This window comes from Tursiops truncatus, chromosome 11 (assembly GCF_011762595.2).
Source record: "Tursiops truncatus isolate mTurTru1 chromosome 11, mTurTru1.mat.Y, whole genome shotgun sequence".
In the NCBI taxonomy this organism is placed as follows: domain Eukaryota; kingdom Metazoa; phylum Chordata; class Mammalia; order Artiodactyla; family Delphinidae; genus Tursiops; species Tursiops truncatus.
Genome location: NC_047044.1, coordinates 9560876 through 9578168, shown reverse-complemented (window position 1 = coordinate 9578168; position 17293 = coordinate 9560876). Strand labels below are relative to the sequence as shown.

At 56.5% G+C, this 17293-nt stretch overlaps 2 protein-coding genes across 11 annotated transcripts in view; one reads left to right on the top strand and one right to left on the bottom strand.

The window, feature by feature from the left end:
- The window catches only part of GTPBP1 (GTP binding protein 1), a 26814-nt gene extending 14317 nt beyond the window's left edge, over nucleotides 1-12497 (top strand). For 2 of the 8 annotated variants that reach the window (XM_073788168.1, XM_033866031.2), the window contains 8 exons: nucleotides 110-233; nucleotides 1094-1208; nucleotides 4048-4192; nucleotides 4308-4490; nucleotides 5215-5350; nucleotides 5989-6167; nucleotides 7437-7637; nucleotides 8542-9736. In XM_073788168.1, coding sequence (XP_073644269.1) covers nucleotides 110-233; nucleotides 1094-1208; nucleotides 4048-4192; nucleotides 4308-4490; nucleotides 5215-5350; nucleotides 5989-6167; nucleotides 7437-7637; nucleotides 8542-8634 — 1176 coding nt within the window. In that variant the 3' untranslated portion in view covers nucleotides 8635-9736. The other 6 variants (XR_012324178.1, XR_012324179.1, XM_073788169.1 and 3 more) reach the window with 6 other exon arrangements.
- SUN2 (Sad1 and UNC84 domain containing 2) overlaps nucleotides 12393-17293 on the bottom strand; it is an 18219-nt gene continuing 13318 nt past the window's right edge. For 2 of the 3 annotated variants that reach the window (XM_033866027.2, XM_033866024.2), the window contains exons 13-18: nucleotides 16766-16987; nucleotides 16353-16437; nucleotides 15853-15968; nucleotides 15554-15721; nucleotides 15081-15173; nucleotides 12393-14109 (exon numbers count right to left, since the gene is read on the bottom strand). In XM_033866027.2, coding sequence (XP_033721918.1) covers nucleotides 13996-14109; nucleotides 15081-15173; nucleotides 15554-15721; nucleotides 15853-15968; nucleotides 16353-16437; nucleotides 16766-16987 — 798 coding nt within the window. In that variant the 3' untranslated portion in view covers nucleotides 12393-13995. The remainder of the gene's footprint in view (nucleotides 14110-15080; nucleotides 15174-15553; nucleotides 15722-15852; nucleotides 15969-16352; nucleotides 16438-16765; nucleotides 16988-17293) is intronic. The other variant, XM_033866025.2, reaches the window with a different exon arrangement.

Here is a 17293-nt window from a genome sequence, read left to right as displayed (position 1 = left end):
CCGCAGAGATGGGAGTTCTCTCTTACCTCAGCCTTCTTTGAGCCCCTGTGCCCACCCAGCAGCAACCTCTGTCTCCCTTGTCCTGACAGTTCTTTCTGTGTTGGTGCAGGTGGGCAGCAATGCTGGCATTGTGGGGATGACAAAGGAGCACCTGGGCTTGGCATTGGCACTCAATGTGCCTGTCTTCGTGGTGGTCACCAAGATTGACATGTGTCCTGCCAACATCCTGCAAGGTAAGTGAAGCCAGCAGCCAGCAGCAGTCTCTCTGTTTGGGGCAGTCATGCACTGTGGCTCCTTGGTGATCTGCTACCCGGAATTTTCTGTTTCCTTGTATTGTGCTTAGACCTTGGCCTGAATGTCCATCAACCCAGAATCTTTTGCTTTCTCCCTGTTTGCCTCTTGGTCTGAGCAGAGCTTAGAGTTATCTCCTGCTCATTGTTCCTTCTGGTTACAAATTCAAGGTCCTTGAAATCCCTAATCTGGCATCTCTTTTCAGATGGTTCCAGGCAGAAGGGGTTGGGTTTTACCATCTAAGCTGGACATACATGGAGACATTTGGGCAGAGAGTCTGATTACCTTTTACCACCAAAGGTTTCAAAACAGTGTTGCAAGACTAGGCTTTCATGCGTTTCTCCCCCATTGCTAAAGATGGTGGAAGAGAAGTGAAGACATATCCTTCTGGAGGGCCTCATAAGGACTTCTACAGGTGTCTCAATGTCCTAGAGATCCTTTTGTCAGATGAACTTTTTTTCCAGGAAGCAGGGCATTCTAGGAACAACATTGTCCTTCTGGTGGACCCCAAATCACTTGCTTATAGGATGCAGGTCTTCTAGAGACTCTGGAGAAACCTGACAGGTTTCAGACTTATAACCTTAGCAGACAGTCCCCATCTGTACTCTCCTTCTACTCTAGCAAGCACTTACCCACCCAAAGTTTTGATCCTCCTTTTGCTTCTCCAGGCATTATGGCATTTAACACTGTGCATCTGTTTGTCTCCTGCTTGCATCAGTAATGAGTGGACCTGTCTTGCCCTAGAAGCCTGGCCAAAGAGAAGGCTATGTTCCCCTAATTTCGTTCCATTTTACCCTTTAAGAAACCTTGAAGCTGTTACAGCGCCTGCTGAAGTCGCCCGGCTGCCGCAAGATCCCTGTGTTGGTGCAGAGCAAGGATGATGTGATTGTTACAGCCTCCAACTTCAGCTCTGAGAGGTAATGGGTAGGGAGCATTCACTTCTTCCTTTTATTTATTTATGTATTTTTAAATATTTATTTATTTGTTTGGCTGCGCCGGGTCTTAGTTGCGGCACGTGGGATCTTCATTGTGGCATGCGGGATCTTTTAGTGGTGGCATGCGAACTCTCAGTTGCAGCATGTGGGATCTAGTTCCCTGACCAGGGATCGAACCCGGGCCCCCTGCATTGGGTGCATGAAGTCTTAGCCACTGGACCACCAGGGAAGTCCTGGGAGCATTCACTTCTGCACAGGCACAGAGATTGGTTGAAATAGAAGATTGTGCTCTCAGCAGTGTTGCTCGGGGGCTGTATCAGGTGACCCAGATTCTGAGGTGCCGGTCTCACTGAGGTTGGAATCCCAGCTGATATTTCGGTGTCCTTATCTGTGAAATGGGAATAATACTACCTTCTTCATGGGGCTCTTGTAAGTGTTGGAAATGGTGTATGTGAAGCACTTGGCGCCGTGCCTGGCTGCTGTGTGATAGATACACCGCCGTTTTTAGGATGGTTATTATTAATTTTTTTACACGGTTGTTTCTCAAAAGCTCTCTAATCACAGATCAGTTTTGGCATTTACTCATTAGCATGTCCTTTGATTCTGTAAAATTTTTTTTTTTTGGCCATGTCGCGCGGCTTGTAGGATGCTAGTTCCCTGACCGGGGATCGAACCTGGGCCCTCAGCAGTGAAAGCGCCGAGTCCTAACCACTGGACTGCCAGGAAATTCCCTGATTCCATAAATATTTATTGGGTGTTCGTTCTGTGCTGGGCTTTTCATCTAGGCGTTGAGGAGTCAGAGCTGACTTGGGCATAGTCCTTGTCCTCAAGGTGGTCGGCTCCTTGGTCAGAGATAATCTCTTGATAATAGTAAATTTTGTTAACACTGCTCCTTCTCCCAGAGTCTTGGGGCTGCTTAAGTACAGGACCCGGAGCAGCCTGACATTTTGGCCTGTGTCTCTGCCCTGACGCTGTCTTCAGTACCAGCAGTTGGCCAGCAGAGGGGGTACGTTTCAGTCGACCCCATTTCAATTCATTCATTTTGTTGAGTGCCTATTCTGTGCTGTCCCTACTCCAGGAGCTGTGGGAAATATATAATTCCTGATCTTGAGGAGTTTGACTAATCGTGAATAGGAGATATAGAGGCCATTCAGATAACAGACAGAAAATCAGATGTAGTCACGTGTAACAGAGACACAAAAAGTTCTCCCAAGACATACAGATAGCCAATAGGCACATGCAGTGTTGCTCAACATCGTTAGTTATTAGAGAAATGCAAATCAAAAGTACAATGAGGTACCACCTCACACCAGTCAGAATGGCCATCATTAAAAAGTCTACGAATAAATGCTAAAGAGGGTGTGGAGAAAAAGGAACCCTCTTACACTGTTTGTGGGAATGTAAATTGGTGCAGCCACTATGGAAAACAGTTCCTCAAAAAACTAAAAGTAGGGGGCTTCCCTGGTGGTGCAGTGGTTGAGAGTCTGCCTGCCGATGCCGGGGGCATGGGTTCGTGCCCCGGTCCAGGAGGATCCCACATGCCGCGGAGCGGCTGGGCCCGTGAGCTGTGGCCGCTGGGCCTGCGCATCCGGAGCCTGTGCTCCGCAACGGGAGAGGCCACAACAGTGAGAGGCCCGTGCACCGCGATGAAGAGTGGCCCCCGCTCGCCACAACTGGAGAAAGCCCTCGCACAGAAACGAAGACCCAACACGGCCAAAAATAAATAAATAAATTTATTAAAAAAAAAAAAGAATCCACCTGCCAATGCAGGGAACACGGGTTCGAGCCCTGCTCCAGGAAGATCCCACATTGCCGCGGAGCAACTAAGCCCGTGTGCCACAACTACTGAGCCTGCACTCTAGAGCTCGTGAGCCACAACTCCTGAGCCCATGTGCCACAACTCCTGAGCCTTGCTCTAGAGCATGCTCCGCAACGAGAAGCCACCGCAATGAGAAGCCCACGCACCGCAACGAAGAGTAGCCCCTGCTCTCCGCAACTAGAGAAAGGCCACGCACAGCAACGAAGACCCAATGCAGCCAAAAATAAATAAATTAAAAAATATATATATCCTGTGACAAACCATAATGGAAAAGAATATGAAAAAATATATATATGTGTATAACTGAGTCACTTTGCTGTATAGCAGAAGTTAACACAATGTTGTAAATCAACTATACTTCAATAAAATTTACAAAAAAAAAAAAAGTTCTTTGAAAACTCAGAGGGAATGAAGAGTGCCCATCTGGGAAGGATTCCCTAGAAGAGGCGGTGCTGGAAATGGGCTCTGAAGGATGAGAGGATTTGGTAGTTGGATAAGAGGGAAGGAATTCAGGCAGGGGGTGAACAATTCAGAGTGAACAAGTACATGGGAACAGAAAAGTACCAAGGTCTTAGGAGAAGGGAGGGAGTGTTCTCTGGTCTGGCTGGAATATAGGAATTTGAGAGAAATAAACTGGCAGAGATGTTGGGAGGAGGGATTCCGGCTGTCTTTTCTGCAGTGGAGAGTTGGTTAAGGTTTTAAGGATGTATGTGCTTTAGGAAGAAGAGGCAGTCATGATCGCTCGAAATAGGGTAGTGGTACCGAGACAGAGAGGAGGGGACAGGTTTCAGAGACAAAACTACATAGGAGGAGGAGGCCTCAGAGCAGGTCTGGACAGAAGTAGGTGGGCTGGGCAGAGGGCCTGGGAGGCCAGTGAAGGGGTGGTGGGACCCTTCGCAGCAGCAGCCGTTCCAGGAGCCCTCGTGCTGCTCATCCCCTGTCAGGCAGGAGTTCGCCACCTGAGCGCCTTCTTCCTCTCTCTCCACACACTCCCCACCTTAGGATGTGCCCGATATTCCAAATCTCCAACGTTACAGGCGAGAACCTAGATCTGCTGAAGATGTTCCTCAACCTGCTCTCCCCTCGCACCAGTTACCGGGAGGAAGAGCCTGCTGAGTTTCAGATTGACGACACCTACTCTGTCCCGGTGAGTGGGTTCTGGTGGACTGAATAGGGCGGGAGGCTGAGTGGTGCTTCCTGCAGGGGTGCCGGGGCGAGTCTGTAGTGCCAGTGGACTTACTGGACCGGGGTCTTGTCTGCAGGGTGTGGGAACAGTGGTGTCAGGGACAACACTGAGGGGCCTGATCAAGCTGAATGACACGCTGCTGCTGGGCCCAGATCCTTTGGGTAACTTCCTGTCCATTGCTGTCAAATCGATCCATCGCAAGCGCATGCCTGTCAAGGAGGTGCGGGGGGGCCAGACGGCCTCCTTCGCGCTGAAGAAGGTGAGTGTTGATAAAACCAAGAACTCCCCTCGGGCTCCGTGTTATGCTAGGCTCCGGGTCATCTCCAGTCCTCACAGCTGCTCTGCAAGGCAGGGATTACTGACCTCACTTTTACAGATGAGGAAACTGAGGCTCAGGAGAGCCTGAGTGACTTGCCCAGCATCCGGGGAGAACACCGGGACTTAAACCTAGGCCTGCCGGCCTCCTGAGCTCGGTGAGGGCAGCTGGGAGCCTTCCTGTGCTTCCTTCTTGCTGGGGTCCTTCTACGCGGGGCTGTTGAGTCCATGCCAGATCTTCTTGCCATTCAGCTTTCAGTCTCCTGGGGATTGGGGGTCAGTGCTAGCTCCTGGGTCATTTGCACCAGCCCAGTTAACCAGCAAAGCCGGGTTTTCTGTGGGCTTCCCAACAGCCAGATCACGCTCGCCCTGTTTCTCCTACCTGAGTGCTTGCCTGCCTTTGCCCTCTCGCCACCCACTTAATTCTGACCCGTCTCGCAAGTCCTGGCTAAAATGCCACTTTCTGTGTGAAGTCTTTCCTGACCCCCCAATAGCAGTGTTGAGGCTTCCCATGTAGCACTGAAGAAGGCCTGTGGCCCAGTGCAGTGAGAGGTCACGGCCAAGTTGGGGTGGTAGCAGTTCCCAGGAGGAGTCCTGGTCCTCTGTGACCAGGGGGTGAAGCCAGAAGGCATTATTGTCCCTGAGGTCTGGGATTCTCTCTCATTCAGATCAAGCGCTCGTCCATCCGGAAGGGCATGGTGATGGTTTCTCCACGCTTGAATCCCCAAGCATCCTGGGAGTTCGAGGCCGAGATCCTTGTCCTTCACCACCCCACCACAATCAGCCCGCGGTACCAGGCCATGGGTAGGTGTCTAAAGGCACTGCCAGCCTGAAGCCCCCTGCTCTAGCTCCCCCTACAGTGTGCTCCAGCAACCCAAACCCCAAAGTTTCAGCTGCAGCCAAAAGTCAGGTCGCGGCCCTGTTCAGTGATACCATCCCCTCTGTTCCACCCACGAGCTGTGGCTTGTGGTTTATTCATTCTTGCAAACACTAACCAAGTACCAGCTCGGTGCTGGGCTCTGGAAACCCAGACCTGCCCTCAAGGACCTCACACTCAGTCCTTCAGCAGACATCTACCAAGTGCTGCAGTGTGCCAGGCGGTGTTGCCAAGGTGCTGGGGACAAAGACAAGATGGGCAAGGGCCCTGCCATCGAGAAGCCCCCAGTCCGGAGAAGGCCCGCATGCAGACAGAGTGCCCTGTGTTCAGGAGCTAGGGACAAGTGGGTCCGGGGACAGGCGAGGTCTAACTGGAGGGAGAAGTGGGAGGATGTGAGGCAGGATCAATCCAAGAACGGGCCTCCAGTCGCTTAGCCTCACTCTGCCCTCTGAGGTCTTCAGCCTGCCACAGCTCGAGCTTGTTTCATGCTTTCACCCACTGCCTCCCCTGCCCTGAGGCCACTGAGTGGCTCAGGCCTCTCCTGACTTCCTGGCTCCCTTGGCAGTGCACTGTGGGAGCATCAGGCAGACAGCCACCATCCTGAGCATGGACAAGGACTGTCTGCGCACCGGGGACAAGGCCACTGTGCATTTCCGCTTTATCAAGACCCCCGAGTACCTGCACATAGACCAGCGGCTGGTGTTCCGGGAAGGCCGCACCAAGGCTGTAGGCACCATCACTAAGGTACGGCCGGGCAGACCACCTTGCCTGCCTACAAGAAGTGCCAGGGGCTGCTCCAGTTCTAGACTGTGAGCACAGAACGCTCTGCTCAAGAAGCCTGTGAAATCTTACTGACTGCCGGGGGCAGAGGCACCAGTCCCTACCTTGGGAGAACTGGAACAGCGCCGAGGTATAGCCTCAGTGCCATCTTCTCTGCTCTCCTCAGAGGTTGCCCTAGACCTCCTGTCTTTCTGAGCTTTGGTAGTGACCATGGAGGAGAGAAGGTGGAGTTGAGGTATGGCAGTCCGTGGTGGGAGAATGTCTGGGCCTAGCCAGTGTTGGCCTCTGAGATGCTGGGCACATGCTCCGATGGTCTGGCTGGGGCCGTGCCCTTAGAGCAGTGGGTCCAGTTGGAGTGAGTGCTGGATAGCAGTGGGGCATGGGCTTGAGCTCTTTGTGTCCTGGAGCGCACCTTATGCCCTCTGCAGACTTCATCCATGGCCTTGAGTAGTGGCACTTGATAGAGTGGTTTGACCCCTGCTCCATATATCCTGTCTGAGATCTTGGAATCAACCTCAGGCTTGCTTTTCCTCCAGAATGGCCTTCCTTAGGCCCATCCACGTCACTAAGACTGCAGAGTGTGTTGAGTGGGGAGGGTCATCCTCGGAGGCCCCCTTGCTTCGGGCTGGCTGAGGGTTTGGCAGAAGCTGCCCGCACGTGCTGTGATGCCCTTGGGGATGCGGCTGGGCCTATTCGCTGCTTTGTGTGAGGTTGAACTTGGGCCATAAGGGAAGGCTCTGAGTCAGTCCTTCCTGGGTGGTAGCTCTTAAGATTTTTGATGGCCACACTCCAAATATTTCCAGCTCCTGAGACACTCACTTGATCTCTCTGGCAGGCCCAAAATTAAAACTTACCCCAGGCTCTTGTTACAGGGGCAGCAAGAGATAGAGTTGATGCTCTGGGCAGGCTGGACCCCAGCCTGGGAGCTGGGCTGAGTAGGAGATGGCTGAGGCTCACAGATTGTCTGTGGGAAGAGCAGCTGGGGCAGGGAACAGGCTGGAACCCTTCTGGGCTGGGCTGAGGCAGGTGAGACATCGGCCCTGGCACGCTGAGTGGAGAGGACCTCTCTCCACCCCACTGCCCTGTCATCGCCCTCCTGCCACCCACCTCGCCCAGGCCCAGCCAGGCCACGGAGTGAGAGGTCCCTGAGACCTGAGGGGCGGGGCGGGGGCAGCTGAGCCCAGGTCACTGCCTGCAGCTCTGTCTCATCCCCCACCCCCTTGGCTCCTGCAGCTCCTCCAGACCACCAACAATTCCCCAATGAACTCCAAGCCCCAGCAGATTAAAATGCAATCGACGAAAAAGGGTCCCCTGCCCAAACGAGAAGAGGGAGGTCCCTCTGGAGGGCCAGCAGTAGGGGCACCCCCAACTGGAGATGAAGCTTGCTCTGTAGCGGCTGCGCAGCCAGCTGCATCCGGCAGTCTCCAGCCACAGGTGAGTGTGCTTCCCAGGCTGGTCCTGGGCCCCTGACGGCCTCGGGCGGGGTGGGGGCGGGGGCATGGCCGTGGAGGTGACCCATAGGAGAGCGCCGGCAGCCTTCACCAGTCTGCCACGTCTTTGAGTTCCTAGATGGGTGTTTGCCACAACTCCAGGTCCCTAAGTGCTATCTAAGTGTGAGCTTTTTGTCTCTCAAGGCAGTGTTTTTCAAACTGAGATGTGGCGTACATGAAATGAACTTAACGGGTCCTGACCAGCATTTAGTTTTAATGAAAGAGAATAGAAAAATGTCAGCGTTTCCCTGTCATAGTAAGAGTGAGCATTGTGTGTGTGAGTGCAAGTGATGTATGTGCGTACTGCAGCCCAAACGTCTGAAAGACGCTGCCTTAGCGGGTCCTCCTGGCCCCTTCCCTGACGTGACACTTCCTTAGGGGTAGGTGGTCTTGGGCCCTGTCAGTGTGGCTCTCACTCGGCACCTCCTGCCAGCGTTGTCCCCTGGAGTCCTCTCCTGGTGGCCCTCACATCGCCCCTTTCCAGCGTCTCTTCGTCCGACTCCTCTTTGAAGAAGGAAGCTTCTGCCTGGACCTGTCCTTTCTACTCTCCCTCCCCGTCGAGTCTTTCCTCTGACTCCTTCATTTCTTTTTTCTTCCCACCTGTCAGCAGTGGCACACGTTAGTTCCTGCTCACTCTGTGCTTCTCTGAACGGCTCCTCTCACCGTGATCACCTGTGACCCACCAGCTGCGAGGAAGGCAGGGTGGGCGCCGGCTCCATCTGGTGGAGGGCGTAGCAGATGGCTGCTCGCTCACCTCCTGCCCCCGCTCCCCGCTGCCCCTCTGCTGTCCTGTCCTGCCCTGCTCCCGATGGGCCACTGCTTCTCAAGCTCCTTCTTCTCTCTTTCAGCCCAAGCCCGGCAGCGGGGGCCGGCGACGGGGGGGCCAGCGTCACAAGGTGAAGTCCCAGGGGGCCTGCCTGACTCCCGCCAGCGGCTGCTGAATCTCCCCCAGCCCACCTCCACCACCCAAGGGATCCTCGTTCTCTGGCCACCACGCCACCAGATGGGCCAGAGCAACTCTGACCACCGCTCGCCCTCCCCCAGGCCGCACCCGGAGCCTCGTCATTCCCCCCACCCCCGTTTTCCAGGGGGTTGTAATTTATAAGCTGAGGAAGGTGGCCAGACTTCTGGAGGACTGACCATCTCCAACTCTTTTCCCCACCTTCTTCCTCACTCACACCTTTTTTGTACATCTGGGCCCTTAGTTTTTATTCTTTTTATTATCTATCTATCTATCTATCTAGTGTGCGTGTGTGTGGGCGTGTGAGGTGCAGGAGTACGGCCGGTCAGGGCCTGGCAGTCTTTCCCCTTTCTCCTCCGTGGCTGGCCACCAGCCTCCAGGAGCTAGCTGGCTGCCTGTCTGTCCGTACGTTCGTGTGTCTCTGTGAGAACCTTTCAGGGCTGTCAGGAGCCGAAGCGCGCCCTCCTTCCCTGTGCTCACTCTCCAGTGCGCCTGGAGCCCCGCCACGGAGCCGCCTCCAGGCTGCTGCCAGAGCAGGGGGCCGTCCTTCTGCGACTTGGGGATCTCAGCAGCGTGGAGAGCGGTGGTCCCCCTTTTCTCTTTCTCCCTCGTTTCCCTTAAAGCCCCAAACAGGTAATGCCAAAAGCTCTTAGGCTGTAACTGTAGACGTGTGGAGGGTGTTAGTGACTGAGTTGTAGGACCCTCCTTGCCCCTCTGACCTTGCCACTGACCTGAAGACAGCTGTGGCTCTTCTTTCCCCTTGGAGACAATCCTTTGTTTGCCTGGCTGGCTGGGGTGACTCCTCTTCTGCTGAGTCTGCCGAGCTGGGGCTCTCACCTCGCCCTGGGGCCGCCTCCTGCTTGGACTTTGACTCTGATTCTTGTTGGGCCTCAGGGCACTGATGATTGGGCCTGGGGTCCGCCTGCTCAGGGTCACAGTCAACAGCACCTCCTGTTGGCAGGGGTGCCAGGTGTTCCTCTGAGCCAGGCCGGGACTGGAACCCCTCCTTCCCTGCCACATCGCCCCAGCATGGCTGCTACAGGAGCCCAGCAGTGAAGGGCCTGAGCCCCAGATTTGGAAGCTCCAACTGGGGTACAGGGAGAGCAGGTAGGAGGTAGTAAAAAAGATTCTTCCACACCCAGCTCAGAGCATTAAGCCCTTTGGAAGAATCGTTGCCAGGGGTGGGGGTGGTGTTGCCCAGGCCAGAGATGGTAGCATGGGCCCCAAACCAGCCTGCTCGGAGCTGTGGACTGAAGCCCTCTCTTTAGGGTGGACTGATGGGCAGAGATATGTTCTTTCTCTAGCCTGGGACACCCAACTGGCTGGGTCCTTCCTCAGCCTCGCCTCCCTTCCATCCCCAACCCTTCGCCGCCACTCCTGCTTCCGGACTGCTGCTCCCCTCTCCTCTCCTCCTGACTGTTTCTAGTTACCACTGACCTGTGGCCATGGACCGACCAAACCAGCACACAAAATAAAAGTTTGTTCCAAGTTGACGGTGTCCTGTTCCCTGCCCAGCCCCTCCAGGTGGAGGTGCGGCCACGGGGAACTCCGTTGCTCTGCCTGCCCTAGAGCCCCCGGCTGCGGGCCGGGCCGGGAGGGGCCCAGCTTCTCCTGTCAGGCAGGCATGGCTCCAAAACCCAGACTCCTCCGCCAGCTGTGACACAGGACAAGTTGCCATCCTCTGAACCTCAGTTTCCTCATCCACAGCAAGAGGTAAATGCCTGCGTCAGGTTGTTGCGAGGATTCAGCGAGAGAATGTGTGTGAGGCCCTGATGTGCCCAGCACGTGGGCGGTACCCGGTGAATAATGGTCATCCCACTGCTTACCACCCACGCCGGCTCCCACGTCCATGGCAGAGGCCGCAAGCTGGGCAGCAGGCTCAAAAGGAGAAATGTGGCGTGGACACGTCTCTGCTGTTCAGCTGGGACTGTGCCAGGCATTTCCCTCGCTTCATGTTCTTTGATGTTCGCGGCTATGAGGGAGGTGGCGGTAGTTACGTTTTTCTGGTTAAGGACACTGGAGCTCAGGGGAACAGTGCCCCCAGCCCCCAGTCATTCCAGTCACCCACTCCAGCGGTGTCCTTCAGCCTGTCCTAGTTCCATTGTCTGCTGGCTGTTCCCCTCTTGAATTTTGACTCTGGTTCTGCTTACAGGGGCCGTTGCCCAGAGGTGCCTTTGTAATAGGAGTTCCAGCCTTGAGCAGCACCCTGTGCTCTCTGTCCCCACGGTGGGTGCTGTGGAATTTGTGTTTCCACAGGACTTGGCCATGGGGGACCTTGGAACAGGCAGAACCACGTTTTGTTGGAACTCTCCTGCCGCTGTGAGCATAACCACTTCCTTTACATTTTGCAGCTGTGGCCTCCACCCTGGCCTCTGCCTTCCAACACTCAGGTCCTTCTGATCTCTGTGGTCGCCAGGCCCACACCTGCCAGCCAGGGAGCTGACTGCAGCGTTTTATTGTCGTTAGCTGGGACTACAAAGGTCCCATATGGGTCTCAGCCCTACCAACTATCTACTTGGAACAAAACACCAGCCCTTTTGTTGTTGATGAAGAATAAAGTTGTTAATCCAGTCACCTCAAATGGCAAATCCTGACCCTTTTGTAACGCAGCTAACACGTGTGGCATCTTTAATTCAGCCAGGCCCACTGTTCTGGCTTATCGGCCTCCCCAGCACAGAATAAGCCACAGGAAATGTGCCATGGTGCAGGGGAAGCGCAGGCTTGATTGGGGTCACGGGACGGACCGTAGAAAAGACGGTGTGAGGGTTGTGCCATGAGGGCCTCTTCAGGTTTGGACGTGGGCAGACAGGCCCCAGAGGGCACGAACAGAGGCCCTGAGCCCTGACGGTGTGCGGTGCGTTCCAGGGATGCGATTACTAATGCGGCTCAGGGATGTCACGACCTTTGTTGAAAAATGGTGCTAAATGCAGTGCAAGTGTGAATGAAATAGGAGGTGATGAAGCGAGCAGTTGCTGAGGGGCGAGCCATAGTACTAGGTTTTTCCTCATGCAGAGAGAGAGCTGAGGGCTTGAGTAACTGGCCCGAAGCCTTGGGCCTGGCTTTGCCTTCCACCCAGCACCATCTCCTGCAGCAGTTTATCCCCCAACTCCTGCCTACTGACCTGTTCCTGCCTTTATTTTCTCAGCTGTGATTGGGCCCCTCCCTGGGCCAGGTGCCATGGTCAGGATGAGAGGCGTGTGTTGAGAGTCCAGCTGGGCAACCACCCCTGGCCCTTGGAGCTGCTCATTGGAGGCACTGAATCTGGGGAGATATTTGCAGGGAAGGGCCAGGACCTGCTCCCTGGAACTGGCAAGATTCTGGCTCTTCAGGGGACCAACCTCGTGCCATCCCAACACAGGTACAAGGGACAAGGGTTTAATTCCCGCGGAGGGGGACTGCGGCACTGACGGCGGACGAGCTCGGTAGTAAAGTGGGTAATTTCTACCCTCTGCTCCAGTGGCACTGAGAGACGCAGGACAAGCCTCCTGCTTCCCAGTGGGACTGGGACATCAGTGATGGCTAATAAAGCCACTCACTTGCTCCTGCCAGCCTTTGAGCCCAGAGTCACAGGCACGGGGCCTGCCTCAGGTCCCATCTCCCGTCACAGCTGAGTTTTAGCCGAGAAGCCTGGGTTTCTAAAGCTTAGGAGGAAGCCTTTGGGGCACTGTTTTGGCTAAGAATTCATTCTCTTTTTCCCAAGAGCAGGGTCCCGTGCAATGGCCAGATAAAAACCACTAATCCTGGGCATAGTTTATTTTTTGCATAGGCATAAATTAGAATCTGGAGATACAAAATTAAGAACCAATAGTGCAGCATTTGTGACAGGAGAGCGCAAAACAAAACCTGGTTGTCTGGAGGCAGGGCCAGTGCCAGAGGACCGATCACAGGATGACCGGGGCCTCGCCTTCGTTCCAGCTCCGTCCTCCATTCAGGGCACCCACCTGCACAGCAGCCTTTCCTGCCCCCTCCCCGCGGGCCGGAACGAACCACAGAGTTGGAACCAGTGCCCCGAGCCCCTCTTGGCAGCCAGGTTACAAGGACCTGAACTCACCCGAGGCCCCACAGAACGGGGCTAGGAATCAAGCCCTTAGCTTTTCAGTTAAAAAACAGACCTTGAAAAATACATACATAATAGAGCAGGGCTTGCTGGGTCCAAAAGCTCCCACCTCAGCCCCCCTCCTAACCCAGCCCCCCACCCCTGACTGTCCCCCATAGAAAATGAGTCAGAATAGAAACAGAATTGAGCATGAGCTGAGAGAGCCCCCGGGGGTGGCTCAGGGTTAGAGGGCCTCTTACATCAGCGGCCTGATAGGGGTGGGGTAGGGCCAACAGTGCAGACAGACCTCCTCCCACCGTGGCACCCTGAGTGTCACTGTCAGTCATTGTATCGCTGGGCCACAAGAGCCCAGGGAGTCCCCTGAACACTTCTAGCTGACCCCAGATGTTCATGGCCTCGAAGGACAGGTCTGGGCACCCTGGGGGAATGCAGCAAGCTTGCGCTGGGGCACAGGTGGGCCCTAGCAAGGAGTGGGGAGCAGAGTGGGCCCCAGTCCCAGCATCAGGAGAGAGCAAGCAACTACTGTCCCCAGCAGAGGGGACTCCTACAGGGCCACAGGAGCAGTAACCCTCAGGCTCCCAGGAGCCAGACCCTCCAGGGTACAGGAAGCCCCATGGCCCACCCTGACCCAGGACAAATACAGTGTATAGAAGCCCTCCAGGAATGCTGTGGCCTAGGCTGATGGCACTAGCTTTCTGGAGGAGCCCAGCTGCCTTCTCCCAGGAGCTTCCTGCCTGGGGACCAGTCCCAGCCTGCACCCTCCTCCCAGAGGACCTCACTTCTCTGCCTAGGGAGGGGGTACAGCTCAGCTGCCCCAGGCCCTAGCCTGTTTCACCCACGGCTTTGGCACCTGATTCATTTATGCAGCTCCCTGGGTGCCAGCCCCCGCACATAGGCAAGGGGCAGGCAGGTCTCATCCACCTTTGCCGGAACATGGGCACTCATCCCGCCTCTCCCTGCCTCGATTTCCCACAACATGCTACATATATACACCCTCGCAGGAGGGAGAAGAAGGCGCCCAGTGCCCGGCGCGCAGAGAACGAAGAAGGAAAAGCGACGCCGGAGCCTGCTGACCGCTGGAGCCACCCGGCGCTCAGGAAGAGCCTGCGCGTTCCTTCTCACCTCCGCTGGGCCAGGGGCTCTTCTTGCCCGCTCCCGGAAGTCAGTGCGCTTCAAGCGTGCGGGGGCAGAGGCGGGGGTGCTGCGCAGCCACCCCCAGAGCAGGGGGCGCGTGCCGAGAGGAGCTGGCCTCCCTGCTGGCGGCGGCAGCGGCACAGAGAAGGCCTAGTGGGTGGGTTCCCCATGCACCCTGAAGCGGTAGATGCAGGTGTACTCGGGGTGGCCCCAGTTAGTCAAGATCCGCAGCTCCACCACCTGGTACGCGGCCATTTTAGGGCCCTAGGGAGAGAAGGCAGGGGTGGGAGTCCTCAGACCGGAGGGGAGACGGCCACACCTAGGGCCAGACGCCCCCTCCCCCGGGCCTCTGTAGAGAACTGGACTTCAAAGCTCCTGTCTTCAGACCCTGGAACACAGTTTCCACCTGGTGGGCCAAGGAGCCCCACAGGCTTCACAGGTCCCACAGGGGCCGCCAACGCATGTCAGGCTGCGCCAGGCCCAGCCCACGGCCACATAAAAACGGCCTTGTAACCGAGCCCCAGCATGATTCATCGCAAACTGGGAAAACCTCACAGGAGCTCTCTGACCGTGAACAGAACTACCTTTATGGAGAGTTTGACGTATGTCGATGTTGAAAAAGAATTCCTTCACTGTGAATTAAGCAGAATTTCTTTTCTTTCTCAAGTTCCATCAGTCCTCTGTGTCATACGCTCATTTTCAGCTGAGGGCTGAAACTCTCTGCCTGGTAGCCAGGCCTGCCTCTCTCCCCCCTCTGTCCCTTCTCCACCTCACCCACTTCCTCACACTAGGACTCCCCTGGTGTGGCTCTCAGGCCACCTACCGGAGACTCACCTGGGCTGGAGACTGGGGATCTATTCCTAACAAGGGCCCAGGAGACCAATGCCCACTCAAGTTGAGGCAGGAGCCCCCCAGCGGTGGCCCAGCCACGCTGTGCTGTGTGAGGCCCAGCTGGGCCACATTCACTCGGATACCTACCCTCTGCAGGCAGCTCCCCAGCACTGCCCATCTGGGAGGGCCCCTCCCCCTCCCCCACGCTGATGTGCACTTGGCGCCTCTCCCACGCCACAGGGACAGTGGTCTCTGTTCCGTACCTCGGGCTGTGGGTGGGCTAGGCTGTGACTTCTCACTTGGAACCCCCAGTGCCTGGCACAGGACAAGTACTCAGAAAACATCTGCTGAATGGGTGGGAAAGTACATATATACGCCTCTGCCAGCAGAACAGAATCCCATACCTGAAAATAGAACGTCTGAATGGGCTCCCCATCCTGGTCGTAGGTGAACTGGCCAAGGAGCATCCCCTCCTGCTGCAGGTCTTCATCGAAACCCTGAAGAGAGAGCACAGGATGGAGGGAAGAGCCTGCTCTTAGACACGGGCCCCCGGGGAGGAAGGCCTTCCCTCCCGCTTCCCCACTGGCCCCCTCCCACCCGGTGGGGCAGGCGCCAGCCTCCTCGGGGACTGCAGGGGGCCTGAGCTCTGGACACAGGGCCGCCGTGTGATCTGTGACAAGTCACTTGACTCATTAGGCCTCCGTATCTTCCTCCGCAGCCCGAGGTAACTGAGACCGAAGTGCTGTTTCCCACCTTGGCGCCCTCTCTTCCATATCTATTCCCTTCCCCTCAACCAAAGAACGATCCCAACTCTATCCTCAATAGAGACCCACAGGGCCCTCTTACAGCCCCTCTAGCCCCCAGGTGGGATACTCACAAAGACGGCAAAGTCCTTGGGGGCACTGGAGATGGTGCTGTTGGGTGACAAGGATTTGGGCACATGCTCTAAGGTGACAGCAGTGGGGCGGATGCGGGCAGAAAGGCGAACCACAGCAAAGCCCTGGGGCCCCTGGAAGGCCCAGCAGTTGCCTGGGTGCACGTCTGGCTGGAAGGGAAGAACGTTGGGTCAGCGCATGGCAGGTGACAAAGACAACCCGCCCTGAGCGCAGCTCTAATGACCCAGGAGGGGACGGTCACCCAGCTACGCAGGCGACTCGGTGTGCTCAGGGCCCCCACCTGGAGAATGACTCGAGGAGACTGGGATTGGTACCACAGGGGGATGCCGAAGAGGCTGAGGAGGGCCGTCTTGGTCTCGTAGGTCTCGGAACATCGGGTACTGATAACGCTGGCCCCTGAGACAGGAAAGAAAGGCAGGGTGGGCGCCTGGGGCTGGACTCCAGCAGGGGAGGGAGACCCACACAACCAGCTCAGCTCGCCAGCCAGGGGAACCCCGGCAGGGACTACCATTGCCCGTCCCCTCTCTGAGGACCAGTCTCCACACCTAACCCAGACCCCAGAGCAGCTACAAGCACCGCCGCCTCTTCCCGGCCGAGGACGGTGCTCAGCACGTCCCGCTTCTCCCACGCAGTCACTCGCCTTTGTTGTGAGCGCTGGGTTGGGTGAGTTCTGCCGACCTCAAGCCCTGCTTGCCTAACACCACAGCTACCCTAGCAGATGCCAGGGGGCCCGCCAGCGTAGGGAAAGGGGCCCAGCAAAGGGAGGAGAGGTGCACACACCTCCCGATTCCAGAGCATAGTCCACCATCCCGATGCGGTCCTCGCTGTAGCGCTTCAGAGCCTGGTTTACAATACGGTGCACCTGCTAAAACACAGGCGCCCCGAGCAACTGTGATGGGAAGCAGACTCGTCCACCTCCGTGGCCCCACTGTTAGGGGCCAGGAACCCCTGGGCTCAGCCCTCCCCAGTCCGGACACGTGCCGTTGCTCAGGCATGCACCTCCACCCTTCCACACCAGCCCCAAAGCAAACATCGGAGCCTCCTGGGTGTCACTTAGGTCACAGAACGGGCCAGGGAGCTGGCAGTGTGGGACTGTGCAGCTCTGTGGCTCCCAGGGAGGAAAGCAGTGCGTGTGTGCTGGGTGGATCAGCCATTGCGGGGGGCGGGGGTGTCCAGGGGCATCCAGTCCTCACCTCCTCTGTCACCCCAATCACGCCCTCCTTCTGCAGCGTCAGCCCCAGGCTGGCCACGGCCTCCCTCGCAGACTTGCCCTGCATCTCGGCCACGCGGGCAAGGATCTTGCTCTCCAGCTCCTGCAGCTGAGCTTGCACCTCCTCTCGCTGAAGGAGCCCAGTGCGGCTTCCCCCACCTCGAAGAAGGAACTGACTGACCCAGGCAGGGAACTGAGACTCCACCTAGGGACCAAAGAAAGGTCTCACTCTGGGAGGCTCACAGTGGAAGCTGCCACAGCAGAGCCCTGGCCAGGGTGGGGTGGCGCCTGGCTTGGGTAGAGGGGACAGGGAGCGAGGAACAGGCCTGCGAGGGGAGGGCCAGCACGTGCCTGTTCAGGCCCAAGGAGGAAAGAGTTATGAACAATCCGCCATGTTATCAATGAGAGAACAGGAAGAACTTCTGTCCAAGAAAGCCAGCATCTGTGCCGAGTCCAGAGCAGGGGGCAAGAGGCTCTTTGCCTTGCAGACTGCTAGGACCGTCTCAGAGGA